Source organism: Oscarella lobularis, chromosome 4, assembly GCF_947507565.1.
Source record: "Oscarella lobularis chromosome 4, ooOscLobu1.1, whole genome shotgun sequence".
Taxonomy (NCBI): domain Eukaryota; kingdom Metazoa; phylum Porifera; class Homoscleromorpha; order Homosclerophorida; family Oscarellidae; genus Oscarella; species Oscarella lobularis.
The window spans coordinates 1,195,747-1,212,077 of record NC_089178.1 but is presented as its reverse complement, the minus strand read 5'-3'; the positions used below and the strand labels follow the sequence as shown (position 1 = coordinate 1,212,077).

At 46.5% G+C, this 16,331-nt stretch overlaps 7 protein-coding genes across 10 annotated transcripts; 3 read left to right on the top strand and 4 right to left on the bottom strand.

Annotated features, from left to right (window-relative positions):
- Positions 1–22: 22 nt before the first annotated feature.
- Positions 23–1,533, top strand: LOC136186322 (N-acylneuraminate cytidylyltransferase-like). Its single transcript, XM_065973612.1, has 3 exons — positions 23–229; positions 298–1,166; positions 1,214–1,533. Exons 1-3 carry the CDS (start codon positions 73–75, stop codon positions 1,409–1,411), a joined length of 1,224 nt encoding a protein of 407 aa, XP_065829684.1. The 5' UTR covers positions 23–72; the 3' UTR covers positions 1,412–1,533.
- On the top strand, positions 1,507–3,862 carry LOC136186323 (N-acylneuraminate cytidylyltransferase-like). Its single transcript, XM_065973613.1, has 3 exons — positions 1,507–1,642; positions 1,692–2,485; positions 2,534–3,862. Exons 1-3 carry the CDS (start codon positions 1,513–1,515, stop codon positions 2,741–2,743), a joined length of 1,134 nt encoding a protein of 377 aa, XP_065829685.1. The 5' UTR covers positions 1,507–1,512; the 3' UTR covers positions 2,744–3,862.
- On the bottom strand, positions 2,429–5,744 carry LOC136186314 (centrosomal protein of 152 kDa-like). 2 transcript variants are annotated; one of them, XM_065973600.1, is made up of 13 exons: positions 5,633–5,744; positions 5,525–5,584; positions 5,181–5,473; positions 4,809–5,124; positions 4,611–4,758; positions 4,445–4,536; positions 4,274–4,389; positions 3,935–4,196; positions 3,832–3,875; positions 3,686–3,781; positions 3,568–3,637; positions 3,307–3,510; positions 2,429–3,261 (listed from the first exon to the last, which is right to left on the bottom strand). In XM_065973600.1, the coding sequence occupies exons 1-13, from the start codon at positions 5,696–5,698 to the stop codon at positions 2,791–2,793; spliced, it is 2,238 nt and encodes a 745-aa protein (XP_065829672.1). In that variant the 5' UTR covers positions 5,699–5,744; the 3' UTR covers positions 2,429–2,790. The 2 variants fall into 2 exon arrangements, with proteins under 2 accessions (XP_065829672.1, XP_065829671.1); XM_065973599.1 differs by having other exon boundaries at positions 2,429–3,510.
- Positions 5,724–9,087, bottom strand: LOC136186316 (dynamin-1-like protein). 2 transcript variants are annotated; one of them, XM_065973603.1, is made up of 22 exons: positions 8,948–9,087; positions 8,837–8,894; positions 8,715–8,777; positions 8,633–8,664; positions 8,508–8,579; positions 8,363–8,449; positions 8,058–8,301; positions 7,936–8,003; positions 7,771–7,875; positions 7,506–7,711; positions 7,327–7,447; positions 7,116–7,262; positions 6,959–7,054; positions 6,800–6,901; positions 6,709–6,741; positions 6,616–6,645; positions 6,364–6,558; positions 6,253–6,310; positions 6,150–6,201; positions 6,017–6,098; positions 5,893–5,970; positions 5,724–5,838 (listed from the first exon to the last, which is right to left on the bottom strand). In XM_065973603.1, the coding sequence occupies exons 1-22, from the start codon at positions 9,047–9,049 to the stop codon at positions 5,782–5,784; spliced, it is 2,088 nt and encodes a 695-aa protein (XP_065829675.1). In that variant the 5' UTR covers positions 9,050–9,087; the 3' UTR covers positions 5,724–5,781. The 2 variants fall into 2 exon arrangements, with proteins under 2 accessions (XP_065829675.1, XP_065829676.1); XM_065973604.1 differs by lacking the exons at positions 5,724–5,838; positions 5,893–5,970 and having other exon boundaries at positions 6,017–6,108.
- Positions 9,088–9,106: 19 nt separating this feature from the next.
- LOC136186311 (transmembrane protein 45B-like) lies at positions 9,107–10,096 on the bottom strand. The gene has a single exon (XM_065973596.1). The coding sequence runs from the start codon at positions 10,094–10,096 to the stop codon at positions 9,188–9,190; it is 909 nt and encodes a 302-aa protein (XP_065829668.1). The 3' UTR covers positions 9,107–9,187.
- Positions 10,097–10,154: 58 nt separating this feature from the next.
- LOC136186312 (transmembrane protein 45B-like) lies at positions 10,155–11,177 on the bottom strand. The gene has a single exon (XM_065973597.1). The coding sequence runs from the start codon at positions 11,133–11,135 to the stop codon at positions 10,245–10,247; it is 891 nt and encodes a 296-aa protein (XP_065829669.1). The 5' UTR covers positions 11,136–11,177; the 3' UTR covers positions 10,155–10,244.
- Positions 11,178–13,075: 1,898 nt separating this feature from the next.
- Positions 13,076–15,511, top strand: LOC136185633 (retinal dehydrogenase 2-like). 2 transcript variants are annotated; one of them, XM_065972801.1, is made up of 13 exons: positions 13,076–13,165; positions 13,407–13,511; positions 13,572–13,712; positions 13,765–13,844; positions 13,896–13,945; positions 14,004–14,065; positions 14,121–14,249; positions 14,299–14,515; positions 14,570–14,919; positions 14,982–15,139; positions 15,190–15,264; positions 15,314–15,353; positions 15,409–15,511. In XM_065972801.1, exons 1-13 carry the CDS (start codon positions 13,130–13,132, stop codon positions 15,439–15,441), a joined length of 1,476 nt encoding a protein of 491 aa, XP_065828873.1. In that variant the 5' UTR covers positions 13,076–13,129; the 3' UTR covers positions 15,442–15,511. The 2 variants fall into 2 exon arrangements, with proteins under 2 accessions (XP_065828873.1, XP_065828874.1); XM_065972802.1 differs by having other exon boundaries at positions 13,132–13,271; positions 13,325–13,511.
- The last annotated feature ends 820 nt before the right edge of the window (positions 15,512–16,331 follow it).

The window sequence follows — 16,331 nt, the reverse complement described above, 5'->3', positions numbered from 1 at the left end:
GGCTGCGCAGAATGCCGCAGAACGTACATACCGTAGCACATATATGCAGATAGACTCAGATCAAGGACTCAGATGGAGAGCCCCAAGAAACGCGTCAAGGAGAACCCGAAGATCGTAGGGCTGATCTTGGCGCGAGGAGGATCGAAAGGCATCCCTCTGAAGAACATCAAACTCCTGAACGGTCGTCCTCTTCTCTATTGGACTCTCCACTCGCTTCGAGATTCGGAAGGTAAGGAGAGAAAGCGATTCGACGAGCTCGCTCGCTCGCTCGCTCGATCGATCGCGTCTTTTCTTCAGTCGCCGACGAGATTTGGGTATCGACGGACCACGACGAAATCGAACGTATCGCAAAAGAGGGTGGGGCACGCGTTCATCGTCGCAGTCCCGAAGTCTCGACGGACACGACGACGTCGATTGCCGCCGTGCAAGAATTCGTTCAAATTCAAAAACCCAAATGCGACGTCGTTCTACTCGCGCAGGCAACGTCGCCCTGCATCACGCCCGATCACTATCGAAAACTCGTCGAAAAATACGTCGAGTGCGAATTCGATAGCATTTTCACGGTGACGCGACGTCACGACTTTCGATGGAAAGAAGTCGACGAGACGTCGTCGTCCGAAGCGTTGAATTTCAATCCGAAAAATCGTCCGAGACGACAGGATTGGCGGGGCGAATTATGCGAAGACGGCGCCATCTACGCGACGACGCCGGATCTGCTCATGACGGGCATCTTCCAAGGCGGAAAACGCGTCGGATATTACGAAATGCCGTCGAACATGTTCGTTGATATCGACGTGCCCGATGATTGGTCGATTGCCGAGAGCAAAGTGCGCAAGTACGGCTACGATCCGACGCGCGGCGATTTGCGGCAGGGAACGCGTCCCGTCATCCGACTTCTCGTCGTCAACGCTGACGGCACGCTGACCAACGGTCAGACGTATGTCAGCGACGACGGCAAGGAAATGCGATCGTATCACAGTCGAGATGCGGCTGGGATTCAGAAAATCGAACGGATGGGCGTCGTCGTGAAAATCGTTTCGACGACGTTGTGCGACGCTCACAAGCATCGAGCCGATGCCATGAACGCGTCTATTGCAATGGGCTGCATAGACAAACTTTCCCAAGTCGACAGCTGGCGACAGGAAATGAAATTAGAATGGAATCAGGTACACGAATACCCGCGACACACACGATTATGATTTTTTTTCTTTAGGTGGCTTTCATCGGTGATGATTTGCTCGATAAGGAATGCATTTTGAAGGTGGGCATCGGAGGCGCTCCTCATGATGCCGAACTCGACGTGCGTCTCGCTTCGAGATACGTTGCTCCGATGGGCGGCGGTCAGGGCGCCGTTGGAAGTTTCTGCAGCTATCTCATGCAAAATTGTCGAATGCCGGGAGGCGGGCACTAGAGGGAAACAACTTCCTTCAGTACCGTGGTAAATACATTTTTTATATTTGAAAAGATTGCCCGGCTGTTCCGCTCTGTTCGTTGTGCTTTGTCGTTTCGGGAATGAAAAAGAACGCGATAGGACTGATCCTCGCTCGTGGCGGTTCGAAAGGAATTCCTCTGAAGAACATCAAGCTTTTGCACGGTCGTCCTCTTCTTCACTGGACGCTGCGAGCCATGATCGATTCCAAAGGTAAGCATTAGAGAAACGACGAGAAAAACTTATCGACGAAAGGTACTAGTCGCTAAAGAGGTCTGGGTGTCGACTGATCACGAGGAAATCGCTCGCATCGCTCGTCAGGGGGGTGCTAAGGTGCACTGGAGAGCTGCTGACGTCTCGCGCGATAGCACGCCTTCGATTGCCAGCGTTCTCGAATTTGTCGACGTTCAAAAGCCAGATTGTGACGTTCTTGTTCGCGCTCAGGCCACAGCTCCTTGCATTCGACCCGAACATTACCGCGAAATGATGGTCAAGTACGTCCGCGGTTCGTACGATAGCATGTTCACAGTGACGCGTCGTCGACATTGCGCGCGTTGGAAAGAAGTCGACTATCCCTCGGCGACGGCGCCACTAGAAGTAGAGGGCGCAGATCTTTACGAAACAGGCGCCGTCTATGTAACGTCGATGCGCGCGTTGTTCGAGACGAAAACGTCGCAGGGCGGCGACAAAGTCGGCTATTATGAAATGCCGGAACATCTTTCGGTCGATATCGATGATCCGGACGACTGGTTGATCGCCGAGGAAAAAGTTCGACAATACGGATACGATCCGTCGCGACGACAAACTGGCATCAAATTGCTCGTTTGCAGCGTCGAAGGAACGCTGACCGACGGAAAGGTTCTGGTTGCTAACGACGGAACGACGAAGTGTACCTACGACGAAGACAGCATACGACGCGTCGAAGGAATGGAAGTCGACGTCCGCTTCATCGCCTCGAACGACGACAACGCGAACGTCATCAAATCAGAAATTGCACTCGACAAATTGGCTCGGCTCGACGAGTGGAGAAGGGCGTCGGATTTCGCGTGGGAGCAGGTAGATATAAACATATAAACTCCTCCATAAAGACAACTTGAATGGTAGGTTGCTTACATCGGAAGCGATTTGCTGGATCTTGAATGTATTGAACGAGCCGGAATTGGAGCGGCACCAAACGATGCCGAACTCGCCGTGAAACTCGCCGCCGACTACGTCGCGCCGACTGGTGGAGGTCACGGCGCCGTCTCCGCTTTCTGCAATTATTTGATAGAAACGCATCGCTTGTCCACGGGAGAAGGGAAAGAAAAGCGATGATACTATTCTACATTGTACAGGACCTTTAGCACGAGTAAATTAATTAATTAACTATAGGACTTTGATTTGATCTCCATCTGCTTCCTTAGCCTCTTCACGTATGCCATGGTATCCGACTTCATCTTCGCCAGAGCAGTCTCATATAACGCCTTGACGTTTGCGACGAAAGCGTCGTCTTTCGACGACTCTGTCTGGCAATGAACGGACGCCGAACGATGGAACGTCCTCGTCTTCGATTCCTTCTCATATTTTCGCTTCACCGCTTCCAAGGCCGCTTCGTGAGCGAGTTCCACGCTTCGTCGTCTCGCCAATTCGTCCGATTTGCGTTCGTCGTGGCGCCGACGCAAATCGGAGAGCGCCTTCTGTAATTCGTCGACTCGCGCTTCCCATTGCTCGCTCGTCCGATACGCTTCCTCCTCTTTGGCTAATTTCGTTCGCTTCAATTCGTCTTCGAGTCGTCGAACGTGCGATTGAAGAAACGCGACGTCCTTTTGACGACGCGCCTCCAGTTCGCTTCTCTGTTCATTCTCAATCGTTCGTAGTGCTACTCTCGACTGGTTTACCTTCGCTTCGTCGCTTCGTCGTTCGCGCTCCGCGTCGCACTTCCACTGGGATCGCGCAATTTGCACGGCGTTCTTCACCGCCTCCTTAATTTCCTTGTCCTTTTCCCGCAGCCAATCCGCCTTCAGCAGAGCCAATTGCATCTTATGCTCCTCACTCAAAACGCGACGTTGCTCCTCCACAGACCTTTCCTTCTCATCTTCAAGCTGCATGCCAGGAAAATCAAATGAACGCGCGCTCTATAGACAACTGTTCTCCCCTACCTCATCCATTTCTCTTCGAAGTTGAGCTTCTCTACTTTCTGCATTCACTTCTCGACTCCTCAACTCAGATCTAGAAACATGAGCGTAGTTGACTCTATGTATATTTTAATAACTGTACCTCAAATCGTTCATCTGTTTCGAGTGTTCCTGCTTTAGAGTCTCTTTAAGACGCTCGTAGGAAGCCGTGTGAAGCTGAAGGCATCCTTGACGACATCTAAATAATCATAATTAGATTCTTTTGAAATTATAGCTATAAACGTCTACTTTTCCAAGCTCTCTTTTTTCTCTTCTTCGTGCCGAGCAGTTTGCTAGAAAAGCGAGAAAATAAAATTAATTTTATTTTTGAACGTATCTTTCTTCCCGGCACCTTCCGTAATTCAATTTCAAGTTCTTCTACGCGCTTTTCTAGTTCTTTTCGTACTTCTATCGAGTTATTTGCTTCGAGAGTCGCGATTTCGGCGCGATTGGCGCGCGTTTCGCCTTCGCATCGGCGCCGCCGTTCGTCTTCTATGACCCGTTTCAGCTGCTCCACGTGATTGGTTAAACTCGAGACTTCTTGCTCTTTCGCTTCAAGCTGCCCAACAACGTTTTCAAAACTAAAATTCAACTGAACAAAATCAGTCTCCGTTCTGCGCGAGAAAGAAAGAAAGAAAGAAAGAAAGAAAGAGACATAAAAAAGAAAATGAAAAATATATAGACAACGTACGTGGAACAAGTCTTATATCCATTCGTCCCTCTAAGCTGAGCAATGGTGCTATTTAAACGTTCTTCGCTCTCTTGCCTCTCCGTTTGAATCCTCTTGTCCATTTCAGAAATTTGAAGCTGGTTCCCAAAATAAAGACATCAACTTTTATTATAATTTATTTATTTTATTTACGCGTAGAGAGTCGTTCTCGGATTGTTTCTCTTGACAAGCCGTTCCCAGTCGTTGCAATTGAACTTTCAATTCAGCCACCTGATGAGACCCTCCTAAGTTCAAATCCGGGGGGGGGGGGGGGGGGGGGGGGTTATGTTGATTAGAACGATCTGTCTCTCCAACTCACCGGACTCCAGAAGCTGCTGATTCCGCGATTGACTCTCTTCCAAATTACGAGTCAATTTATTGACCAATTCGGCTCGATCCAATTTCGCCATTTCGCCTTCGCGTAGAGCCTTGGCCAATTGCTCACGCACATGATCCAATTCAGTATCCTATCAAAATCAAATACCCTTAATTAATTTATTAATTAATTAATTCTGACCTTTGCAGTCAAGCCTTGATTAGCAACGTCCAATTCCTGACGAATTGCCAATAGTTCTTCATGATGTCTTTGCGTCAAAGCAGCCAATGAACGCTCATGGTCTTGCCTTGCTCTCGTCAGCGTTTCGGACCGATTGACCTGATGAAGCTGTTGCTTCACGCTATCCAAAGCCGTACGAGAGGCGACCAAGTCGGACATGGCTTTATCTCTCGCATCGATAAGACTTTGAATTTCGACGTTAAGATTCTCAATTTGCGCTTCAAAGTGACGATTCCGATTTTTCTCGTTTTCCAAAAGACGAATAATTTGATCGAATCTTAAAATTCAAAATTTTGAGACTTGCGAGAGAAAAAAAAGCGATTTTCTTCTCACTCTTTCGTTTTGCGTTCGATTTCCATTCGAGCGGCGGCGAGATGATGATTCAAAATTCGCTTCGCTTTTTCGCCGTCCGCTTTTTCGCGTTCGAGTTCGTCGCCGAGCTGCCGTATCTGTCGATTCTGCGCCGCGTAGAGTATTTCGAGTTGATCGTACTGAAGACGACGACTCTCGTCTTCCGATACGAGTCCTCGTCGATTCTCGTCGTTTTCCTCGTCGTTTTCTTCGCTTTCCTCGTCGACGAAGTCGTCGGGCGCTTCGGGAAGAGCCTTCGAGACGAGATCGTCGATCTATTTCGACGTTTAGAAAGGGAATGAGGCTGTCAATGAGACGGGACTTGCTTCTTGAATGCGCTCTCGCTCTTCTTCTTCCAGTTCGACGTCCGCGTCGTCGAGATAGTCCTAAATGACAAGTTGGAGAGGAGAGCGGCTCGTTCGCACGAGACGTACGTCGTCGAAGTAAGAGTTCTCCATGTTTGGCGCGGCGCAAGAAACTTTTGAGCGGCCTTCGCGCATGCTCAAGGACAGCGCGGGCCCGGTGCACGTGATCTTGTTCTATATTTTACCCGAACAACAAATTTATATGGGGTCACGCGTCATTACCAAAGTTGAATGTCACGAATTTCGCTGACTACCTCCGACGCTTTTTGTAGAGCCTGTGTAATGCCTCTTGTATAGTCTGTCTCTCTATATACTAGGCACATGCATACCTTCACCATATCAGCTGCCTCTTGACGTTTTATTGCAATCTGTTGGGATTCTTCGAGGAGATCTTCAAATTCCGACTCCTATATGTACATAATTAATGACCCCAACCGGATACTAAATGCAGACCTTGTATAGTGCACTGACAAGTGCACTTTGTAGCCTTTCCTTGACGTTATTCACAAGAAAGTGCATTACGGTCTTGGGAATGCTAAAAAGATCTAGTAAAGTGCAAAATAGTCTTTTATCCCGCCCACCGTACCTATCTAGAATATTCTTCCGGACTATGTTAAAATAGCTTTTAATCAATTTCTCTAAAGTCTCAGTTAGAAACTACAGAATTAATTAAAAATCAAACCTGTTACCGATCAATTCCACTTCCATCTTCTGCTTCGTAGACAAGTCCGAGAGATTCTCAGCCGGCTACAAAGTAAAAATTCAATTGAAAAAAACATAAGCAAAGCAAGCATTCACACCGAGTCAGAGTGAAATTTCCAGCCACTAGTATCAACAGAAGTACTGTGAGACGATTCGACAAGAGGTGCTAAAGTATCTTCCGTTTCGTGCTCAGTGCTGGCCTCCGCTGATGCTGCTGCCGCCTGCTCTTTCTCTTTATTAGCGCTGCGGCCGCCAAGCAGCCAAACACCGAAGGACTCTCCCTTCGAAGTAGTCTGACAAATCGCGTTCCAATCAAAAGGAAAAAAAAGAAAGGTGAATCGTTGGTTAACCTTTTTGTCTTCTTGAGCTGGTGCTGCATTCTAACAAAAACAACGATGACGAGCGACAAGTGCATGGTGTGGAAACATGACAGAACTTCTTACCGCTAACTGCTGCTTTCGTTTCTTTTGACGACTCTATAAAAACGAAAATATCCTCCCTTTTTTTTCTCCACGCGTCAACGAACTGACTGACCTGCTCTCTCAATACCCAGTCGGATACGATTGCAGCGCCGCCAACGAAATCGGGATGGTTCGTGTTCGTGTATGCCAATTCAATAGAAATCAAATTTTCAACCTATATCATTTGTATCGCGTACGAGATCTAAGGAAAGAGGCTTCATTGATTGGAAACCATTTGATTGGTCGGCGAAACGCGTTGGCGAAGAAGACCCATCAAGACTTCGACTATCCTTTCCTGCAAATGGGGAAACCTCTGGAGGTCTTGAATCTGGATAGAGAGAGAGAATCATTGCTCTCAAAGGCAACTACTACGTCAGAGTGCGCCTTACACTTCGGATACAATACTGAATAATTCGCTGCAGTTCTTCATAAACCAATTCGACGCATCTCAAACTGGGATCTTCGAGTCGTTTAACCTGCCGTCTCACTAACAACTCAAACGCAATCTCGGGCACGAAAAGAACGGGTCTGGGACCCTGACAAAAAAAAGGCAAGACAAATAAAAAAAAACCAAGACAGAGGAAACGAGTCTTCTCTTACCGTTGCATTTCTTATCGCCGTTAGAATGTCAGATCGAGTCAGACCGGCGAGGGGATCAACCGACCTCAAAGCGCGTCCAAAAATGTCATAAAAAATGTATCCAATTCGAGCTCCACCCGACCTAAGAGAACTCGCTCACTCACGTCATCACTATACTATTTGTTAATTAATCGCATTACAGTTCAGTCGTTTGTATATCGCGAGCCGTTCCCTCGATGATGCTGCAATAGATCGTGGCGAACTTCGTGATGATCTGAAGGAGAAGTGGACCGCGTTCGCGCACGGGTTCACCGTAGTTCGTCAGCGTCGCTTGGTGCTGGTTCAGCGTGACGTTGATGCGACTTTTCAACTCGGGCAAACATTCGCGAATGTGATGCATCAAGAGCTTCGCGCGCGAAAAAGAAAAACGCGATCAATCTTTTTTTTGAGACACATTTCTTATACCTTGTTCAATGTTCGAGCGAGGTAGATTGTGCCTGATTTCGACGCCAATCCCGGGTAGTTTTGCTTGAAGAATTTCTCCTCTTCGAGAAGAGCTTCTCGAATAGGCTAAATCGACTCTTTTAATTAATACAACAACCAGACAATTTCTCATTGAATCAATACAACCTTATTGACGTTGATGTCATATTGACTCCGATTGACCATGCCAATAATCCCAAGCTTTACAGGAATAACTAGAACCATATCTACATAGATCTCCAATGATATTATAGGTTCTCTCAACATACTTCTTCCTGTTAGAACGTCAAGAGCGTCAGTTCCCTTGTCCATGAGATCCAACTTGGTCAACACGGCGAGCGTTCGATTTCCCTCCGGATCGACGTATTTGGCGATCTTCAGCGCTTCGCTCGTCGCTAGATCGGCGTTCGCCGGCGTCACCGAGAGTATTAGACAATTCGGATTCTTGATGTAGGACACGACGAGATCGCGAACTTGTTTTTCGATGTCGGCGGGCTGATCGCCGACGGGAACCTCAATAGCAACGTAATTTAATTAAACGACGTCATTCTTTTCTTTTTCTGGTCTCTCGTACTTTAGTTATTCCGGGCGTGTCGACGAGCGTCAGGTTGAGTACGTGAGGAGAATAGATTGTGAGGCGAATTGGATCGGACGATATTGCCTTTTATCAAATAAATAAATAAATAAATAAATAAATAAATAAAAATTAGGAATTGTACTTTATTTGTTCCGGACACTCTATCCGTTTCTCTCTGTATCTCTTCCTTGATTTCGCTAAAATCGTCGAATTTCTAAACAAAAAATTTTTCAAATCGTTTCAATTTTTTGACGCGAGAGAACTTACTTCGTCGTTCAAATGAAGAAACCTCCCGTATTCTAATAATTAGATACACGAATACTTTTTTAAAATTAAAACCTCGGATTACCTTCGGTTTCTTCGGTGTGAACCAGTTGAAGAATCAAAGGTCGTCGAGTAACAATTCCCGCACCTTTTTTTAGCGAAACGACGCTACGTCATCGCAGCACACTGGCTACTTCGCGGACCTACCGCGAGGAAGGAAGTCTTTTCCAACGATGTTTTCGAGTACCGAGCTCTTTCCGCTACTCTGCGTGCGATGGAGATCGGTTCTACGGGACGACGATTCGCTTTCTCGCTTGCCTGAGTCCCCATTACGACAATTTGCGGCAGTTGGATGTACTCGCGACCGACTGTCGCAAAGACGTCTTGGAGCTTGTTGATGACCGGTATTAGACGGTCCATTCTTTCGTTCTTTACTTTGTAGCCAAACTAGATGACGTCAACACCTGATTTCCCGGATGCGGTGCTTTATTAATTTAATTCAAATAAATGGTTTGCACTGTCTGAGTTCTATATGATTCGTGCCTTTCCTCCTTGTTTCTACACAGACGAATTATCTTCTTGTTGAAGCTGAAGCATGAGACTCTCCTCTTCCAATTTTCTATCCGACCACTCGTTTCTAGAATCGACTCGATGACTGCAACACTTCATTGCAACTAAACTGACACTAAAGAATAAAACTAAACTGCCCACCAAAATCCCAAATATATGCCAGCAAAAAACCATAACAACGAATCTAGAATTGTCACTCGTTTCCTCCCACGGCGACGAACCATAAAGAACGTGTGCTATCTGAAAGAACCAGCTGCCCTGGAGAACGGTGCAAAACGATCGAGCAGTAACGCAGAGCAAACTCGTCGGAAAGACAATCTCTAAGAGCGTTGCAACGACGCATCCAATAATAGCATAGATGAGCAGCACGTGAACTCGCACTTCCAATCCACTCTTCCCGTCCAAATGATAAAAGAACAAAAGACCTTCGACGGCATATGCCAATGCAAATGATACTCTATCTATACCAAGGGGAAATTGCAATTGGAACGATACCATGGAGTCTATAACAGTTACGAGGCCGACGAGAAAAAAGAAAGCGTACATCGTCGCGTGCTCAAATTTATTCATATGTATGTATTCGACGTACGGGTGATGAGTCGCGCTCTCGCGAACGACGTAGAGTTGCCAGTTGCCTGTCGCCAGTTCGCCGACAAATCCGATAAGAGCGCAGGCGATGACGATAAGTCCTTCGTAGGACAATCGAACGAGGCCGCTTTCTGTTTCAGAGCGGCGACGGCGACGACAGCAGCGAAAAGGAAGCCAGAGGCGAATTGAACCGCTTCGATCCACCCCTGCTCGTCGATAAAAGCAGATGAACGAGCAACGAACGAGGAACCAAAGGCCGTAGAGGAAGAAGAAGCATCCTGGCAGAACGTGCCCGATAAAAGTGCCCATTACCAGTGTGGATACCGGAACAGAAGCGCTAAATGCTAATTGGTCTCCTCACGTCATGCACGTGCTCAGTAAATATATTTCCACTGTCATATAGATGTGATAAAGAATTTCTAAATGATATGTCAGGTGAGCTCCAGACAAAACATTTCTACACCGTTGAACTTTCTTCCTGTTGATCTTGAAGCTGAAGCATAGGACTCTCCTCCTCTTTGCATTCTTTTTTCGTCCACCCATTTCTAGAAGCAGCTCGATGGTCGCAACACTTCGATACGACACAACTGACACATAAGAATAGAACTAGGCTGCCCATTGAAATCCCCAGTATGTGCCAGCAAAAAGCCAAAACAACAAATCCAGAATTTTCATCCGTTTCTTCCCATGGCGACGAACCATAAAGAACGTGCGCTATCTGAAAGAACCAGCTGCCCTGAAGAAGACTGCAAAACGATCGAGCAATAATGCAGAGCAAACTCGTCGGAAAGGCAATCTCTAAAAGTACGGCACCGACGCATCCAAGTATGGCATAGATGAGCAATTCATGAAGTCGCACGTCCATTCCGGGTCTCCCGTCCAAATGATAAAAGAATAAGAGACCTTCGACGGCATATGCCAATGCTAATGCCAGTTTATCTATACCGACTGGAAACTGCAATGAAGACGATACCATTGATTCTATAACCGTTATTAAGCCGACGATGAAAAACAAAGAAAACATTGTCGCGTGCTCAAAATTATTCAAATGGACGAAGTGGGCGTGGTGACCGTGACCGTCTCGAGCGACGAGTTGCCAATCTCCCCACGTCAGCTCGCCGACGATTCCGACAAGCGTGCAGACAATGATAATAAGTCCCTCGTAAGAAAATCGAACGAGGGCGCGTTCGGAACGACGACAGCAACGTAACGGCAGCCAGAGGCGAATCGAGCCACTACGACTCACTCCTGCTCCTCGATAGTAGATAAACGAGCAGCGAATGATCCACCATAGGCCGAAGATGAAGAAGAAGCATCCTGGCAGGACGTGCCCGATGAAGTTGCCCATAGAGCACTTGCGATTGACGTCACAGAGCCCACCGTTTCTCGCGTACCCGTATTTCCGGTAGGCAAGGCGTAGGCAGGCGTAGGCGGGTTCGATCATGTTGCGCGTTTGGATGTAGAGCACGAGACTTGAAACGCAAGTGCTCTATGACGTGGACCTTATCGTGTAGCGCACGCTGTGTTGAAAAAATTTCTGGGTCGGCCGGCTTCATCACACGGACATGAACGTGAGCCCTTGGATAGGAGTTCTTGGCACCGCTATTGGCACCATCGTCGGAGTGGGAACGCTCGGTTTGGAAGTTTACAAACTTCGACACGAGCAAAAACAAACGAAAACCCTAATGCAAATGCAGAATACAGCAAAACTCCAGAGGTCGTACACTTCCATTTCAATGTGCCTTGAAGAGATATCTCGCTTTTACAACGATAAAAAATCGGATGCCGCCGACTCGGACGATTTGGTGCCGATATCGAAACTGCGAGAGGAAGTTGCAGCGGAATGGGCGAAGCGCAAGGGATTATCGGCTAAGATGCAGCCACGTGATAGACAAGTGAGCAAATGCCGCCAGAAATGCAAAAAGTTCTTCGAAATGGCCTACGACTTTCTGGACAAGAATGCCATAGATGAAAAAATTTTTCGTGAATATCTTTACGCCAATTCGGGAAATTTTCTCGATCTCGTCGAGCCGTTAGATGAGGCGAATTTTTCCGTGAATTACAGCCATGTAGGAAAATACTTTGAAGGAGAAAACAGGCCAGCGATTTATAAAAAAATTGAAGAAGCCAGAAAACATCCGGACACCAAGAACTGCTTTTAATTTGTTGTTTAATTAATAGGACAGCCTTTTCCAGACACGTATCTGCCTTTAGAACACTTTTGAAATACAGTCACGTGATGAACGCATTATGGGACGCTGTTACTGCGATTTTGTAACCATAGATAATGAGCCGACCAAAATCCCTACGCTCTCGTAAATTTTAGAAGCTATTTATAGAGAAAACGTGCGGTTCCTAATGCGTTCGGCGGTCCTAAAACTTTCAAACCGCTTTTTCTCGATTGACGTCCCCCTCAACTAAAAAGACGTCAGGGCTAAAATCAAAGCTTATTTATTGAAGCTTCGATTTGCGAAGTCTCAAGCTTAGACAATTCGAACTCGTCTTAGACGAGCGTTTTTCTTTCACGAGGTCTCGATAGAACGATAAATGTTTACTTCATTGGCTGATTTAAGGCGCGTGCGCGACAAGGGCCACGTCATTGGCTCTCCACCCATTGTTACAAACTCTGTCCTGCCGGCCTAGACTATGAATGTGAACCCTAAGACGTTAGCAGCCATCGCAAGCTTGACTACCACCGTAGGCACCATCGTAGGAGCCCTCGGAACGCTCGCTTTAGACTTTTACAAACTTAGGCACGAGAGTACAGCAGAACTCCAAAGGTCCTACACTTCCATTTCGATGTGCCTCGAAGAAATATCTCGCTTTTACAACGATGAAAAAGTTAAACGTTTCGATCCCGACTGCGAGCAAACTCCGAAACTGCGAAAGGAAGCCGGAATGGATTGGGTGAAGCGCAGGAGGTTTTCAGCTACGGTACAGCCAGGTGACAAAAGAGTGAGCAAATGCCGCCAGAAATGCAGAAAGTACTTCGAAATGGCCTACGACCTTCTGGACAAGAAGGCCATAGATAAAAAAATATTTCATGAACAGTTGTATGCCAGTTCTGGCAATTTTCTTGATGTCGTTGAGCCGTTAGATGAGGCTAATTTTATCGTGAATTTTGAAAACTGCGAAAGAAAGTACCGTGAAGGAAACAATAGGCCAGCTATTTACAAAAAAATTGAAGAAGCTAGAAATCATCCTGACACCAGGAAGTACTTCTGATTTTGTCGTTCAGCTTTTTGCTTTTTCTTTTGTCGTTTATTGGAACAGTCTTTTCGCATCATACTGGCGTCATCTGCGTCATCATACACGTGACAGTAGACGCACGAGCTGAGCGAGATGTCTGACGAACGCCCAGAAATTAAGTACACAAAGGTGAGCTCAGAAAGCTCGGGTAGAAGGTACTAGAGGCAGACTAGAGTACTCAAACGACTTGAAGCATCAACGGAGCCACGCCCACCGACTGCTGGAAAACACTACAGTACTGTCGATTATCTACGGTATAGTTGCTGTAACTTTCTATGATCCCTTTAGAAATCGGTTGATAAGGCTCGTGCAACTAATTTGAGAATTCTAAACTAGTCAAAGGACCAGTTTTAGACAGATTCTAACTTAGATTTTTATTGACAACGAATGGAGAGATTCGTTGAGCAAGAAAACGTTTCCCACAATCAACCCAAGCACGGGAGAAAAGATTTGTGACGTTGCAGAAGGTGACAAGGTAATTCATTAATAATTATAATGCTAATTAAGCGTCACGTGCACTGTTGTCAAATTTCAGGCAGACGTGGACGAGGCGGTCAAGGCGGCGCAAAGAGCGTTTGAACTGGGAAGCGAATGGCGAAAAATGGATGCCTCACAGCGTGGACGACTTCTCAGCAAATTGGCTGATCTTATTGAGAGAGACAGGGACTATTTGGCTGTACGTCAATTGAGAATAAATAATTACACTAATTGATTTGGCCGGGCCGTAGAAATTGGAATCTTTGGATAGCGGAAAACCGTACAATGATACGTTGAACGGCGATTTGCCTTTCGCTATCAAGTGCTACAGGTAGGAATGGCAGTGATTACATGCAGTAGAGGCGACAGAATCTTTCTTTAGATATTATGCTGGATTCGCCGACAAAATCCACGGGAAGACTATTCCAATAGGTAACTGCATTTGTCACTACAGGGGTTACTACCAATTCAGTTTGAACTTCAATTACAGATGGCGACTACTTCTGCTACACTCGTCACGAACCGGTCGGAGTCGTTGGAGCCATTATACCTGTGCGCAATCTGAGAGGCATAATATCATTCGGTATTGATTATTGATTAATTGCAGTGGAATTTTCCCTTGGTGCTGCAGTCGTGGAAGCTTGCACCGGCTCTCTGCTGCGGCAACGTTGTTGTCATGAAACCTGCCGAGCAGACGCCGCTCACGGCCCTCTACTTTGCATCTCTGATCAAAGAAGTAAGAAACGAATCACAATACGCTCATTCTATATCCATCTAATTAATAGGCTGGGTTTCCACCGGGAGTCGTTAACATTGTTCCCGGTTACGGCCCCACAGCGGGAGCAGCAATATCTGAGCACATGAACGTGGACAAGGTCGCCTTCACGGGATCGACGGAAGTAGGCAAACTCATTATGCAAGCTGCAGGAAAATCGAATTTGAAAAACGTCACTCTGGAACTGGGAGGAAAGAGCCCCATCATCGTATTCGCCGACGCTGATTGTTAGTCGACCTAATACATGTACTCTCAGAATTATTTGATTTTTTCTGTCATAGTGGACGAAGCTGTGGAAGTGTGCCATTGGGCTCTCTTCTTCAACATGGGAGAATGCTGTACGGCGGGATCTCGTACATTCGTCGAAGAGTCCATCTACGACGAATTTGTCAAGAGAAGCGTTGCTCGAGCACGACAGCGAAACGTCGGAGACCCGTTCAATCTCAAAGTGAATCAAGGCCCGCAAATCGACGGCGAGCAACTGACGAAAATTATGGATCTGATTCGGTCCGGCAAAGAAGAGGGTGCTAAACTAGAATGCGGCGGAAACCGGATCGGTGACAAAGGCTTCTTTGTCGAGCCGACCGTTTTTTCAAACGTTCAAGACGGAATGCGCATTGCAAAAGAAGAGGTAGACCACTAAAATCTGTCTCTTTACTAAATTAAATAAATAATTAATTAACCTTCGCTTAGATCTTTGGTCCTGTTCAGCAAATAATAAAGTTCAAAACGTTGGAGGAGGTGGTTCAACGGGCGAACGAGACGCCGTACGGGCTTGCTGCTGGCGTTGTCACGCGAGACGTCAACACAGCTCTCACTATTTCTCACAGTCTTCGCGCGGGAACAATTTGGTGAGTTAGCTGGGGTTTCTATTGGGTAACATGATTTGATTTGCTTTTAGGGTCAACTGCTTTCACGCTACGCAGTCTCAAGCGTCATTTGGAGGATTCAAGCAGTCTGGTGTCGGACGAGAACTGTGAGTCTTCTCTGTAAAGCCTTTCAATTGATTAAAAAAAATTCCTTAGGGGAGAGTACGGCCTCCAACAGTACTCTGAAGTGAAAACGGTACATTTTCGCTATTGGCTGCTGAGTACAATATACTAGTACGTCTTCTGTATAGGTCACTATCAAGATTAGTGAGAAGAACTCTTGAATGTGAATTCGAACTACGCTTGATTTTCGTTGCTTCTTGTCTGAATTCATGTTTGAACGTTGAGGTCATACTTGGTTGTATGGAACGGCGAGTAACAAGACACCAGGGTAGGAATCGTGGGCTTGGGATAGGTGGGCGAAGCGGTTTAGACGGAGCCGGGTTTCTTGCAGAAATCTTCATGATTTTGACACTTTTTCTTGATTTCGCCAGACGAGGCCAATTTCACCGTGAGTTCCTTCAGCCACAACCTGTAGACACACACAACGTATGTATAGATTGCATTTTATTGCGTCTTTGAATGTCAACATTATGAAAATGTTGGCATTCAGACATCCAAAGGAAGGACTGTATAACAACACTGAGCCCGCGAAGGCCCTGCTGTGGAAACTGCGAAAAATGGTTACTTTTCATCCCAACGCCACGAGTGAATATAGAAAGGGGGCATGCAATAAGAAACGATTGCTCACCATTAATTAATGACGTCATTCATGTATGATGATTGGGCAGGTGCCTTGGGCGCCTAGAAATACTTGAATCAGGCAAACCAGAGTAAATTGCTTTCGTATTTTATCGTAGAATTGGAGAGTCAGTCCGTGCTAGAATCGAAGTTTCTTCCATGGTTTCTTCACGTCAAGCGCAAAAGTGTCACATCCGCCCCCCATGCATCCACATGCAAGAACTAGTGCAAGAGTCTTACCTGAGCTAGGTCTGCCTGTGGAAGACTGGAAGGAACCCTCTAACGCCTTCATTATCGATTTTAGACTCCTCTTCTCGATCGTCTGTTCCCTTTCACAAAGGAGGCCCCTTTGCGCTTTCTTTTCACGTGCTCTGCTCTTGTCTCTTCTTTTCTCTGCTTCTGCTCTTCGATATTTCGCTCGATGCCTCAGATG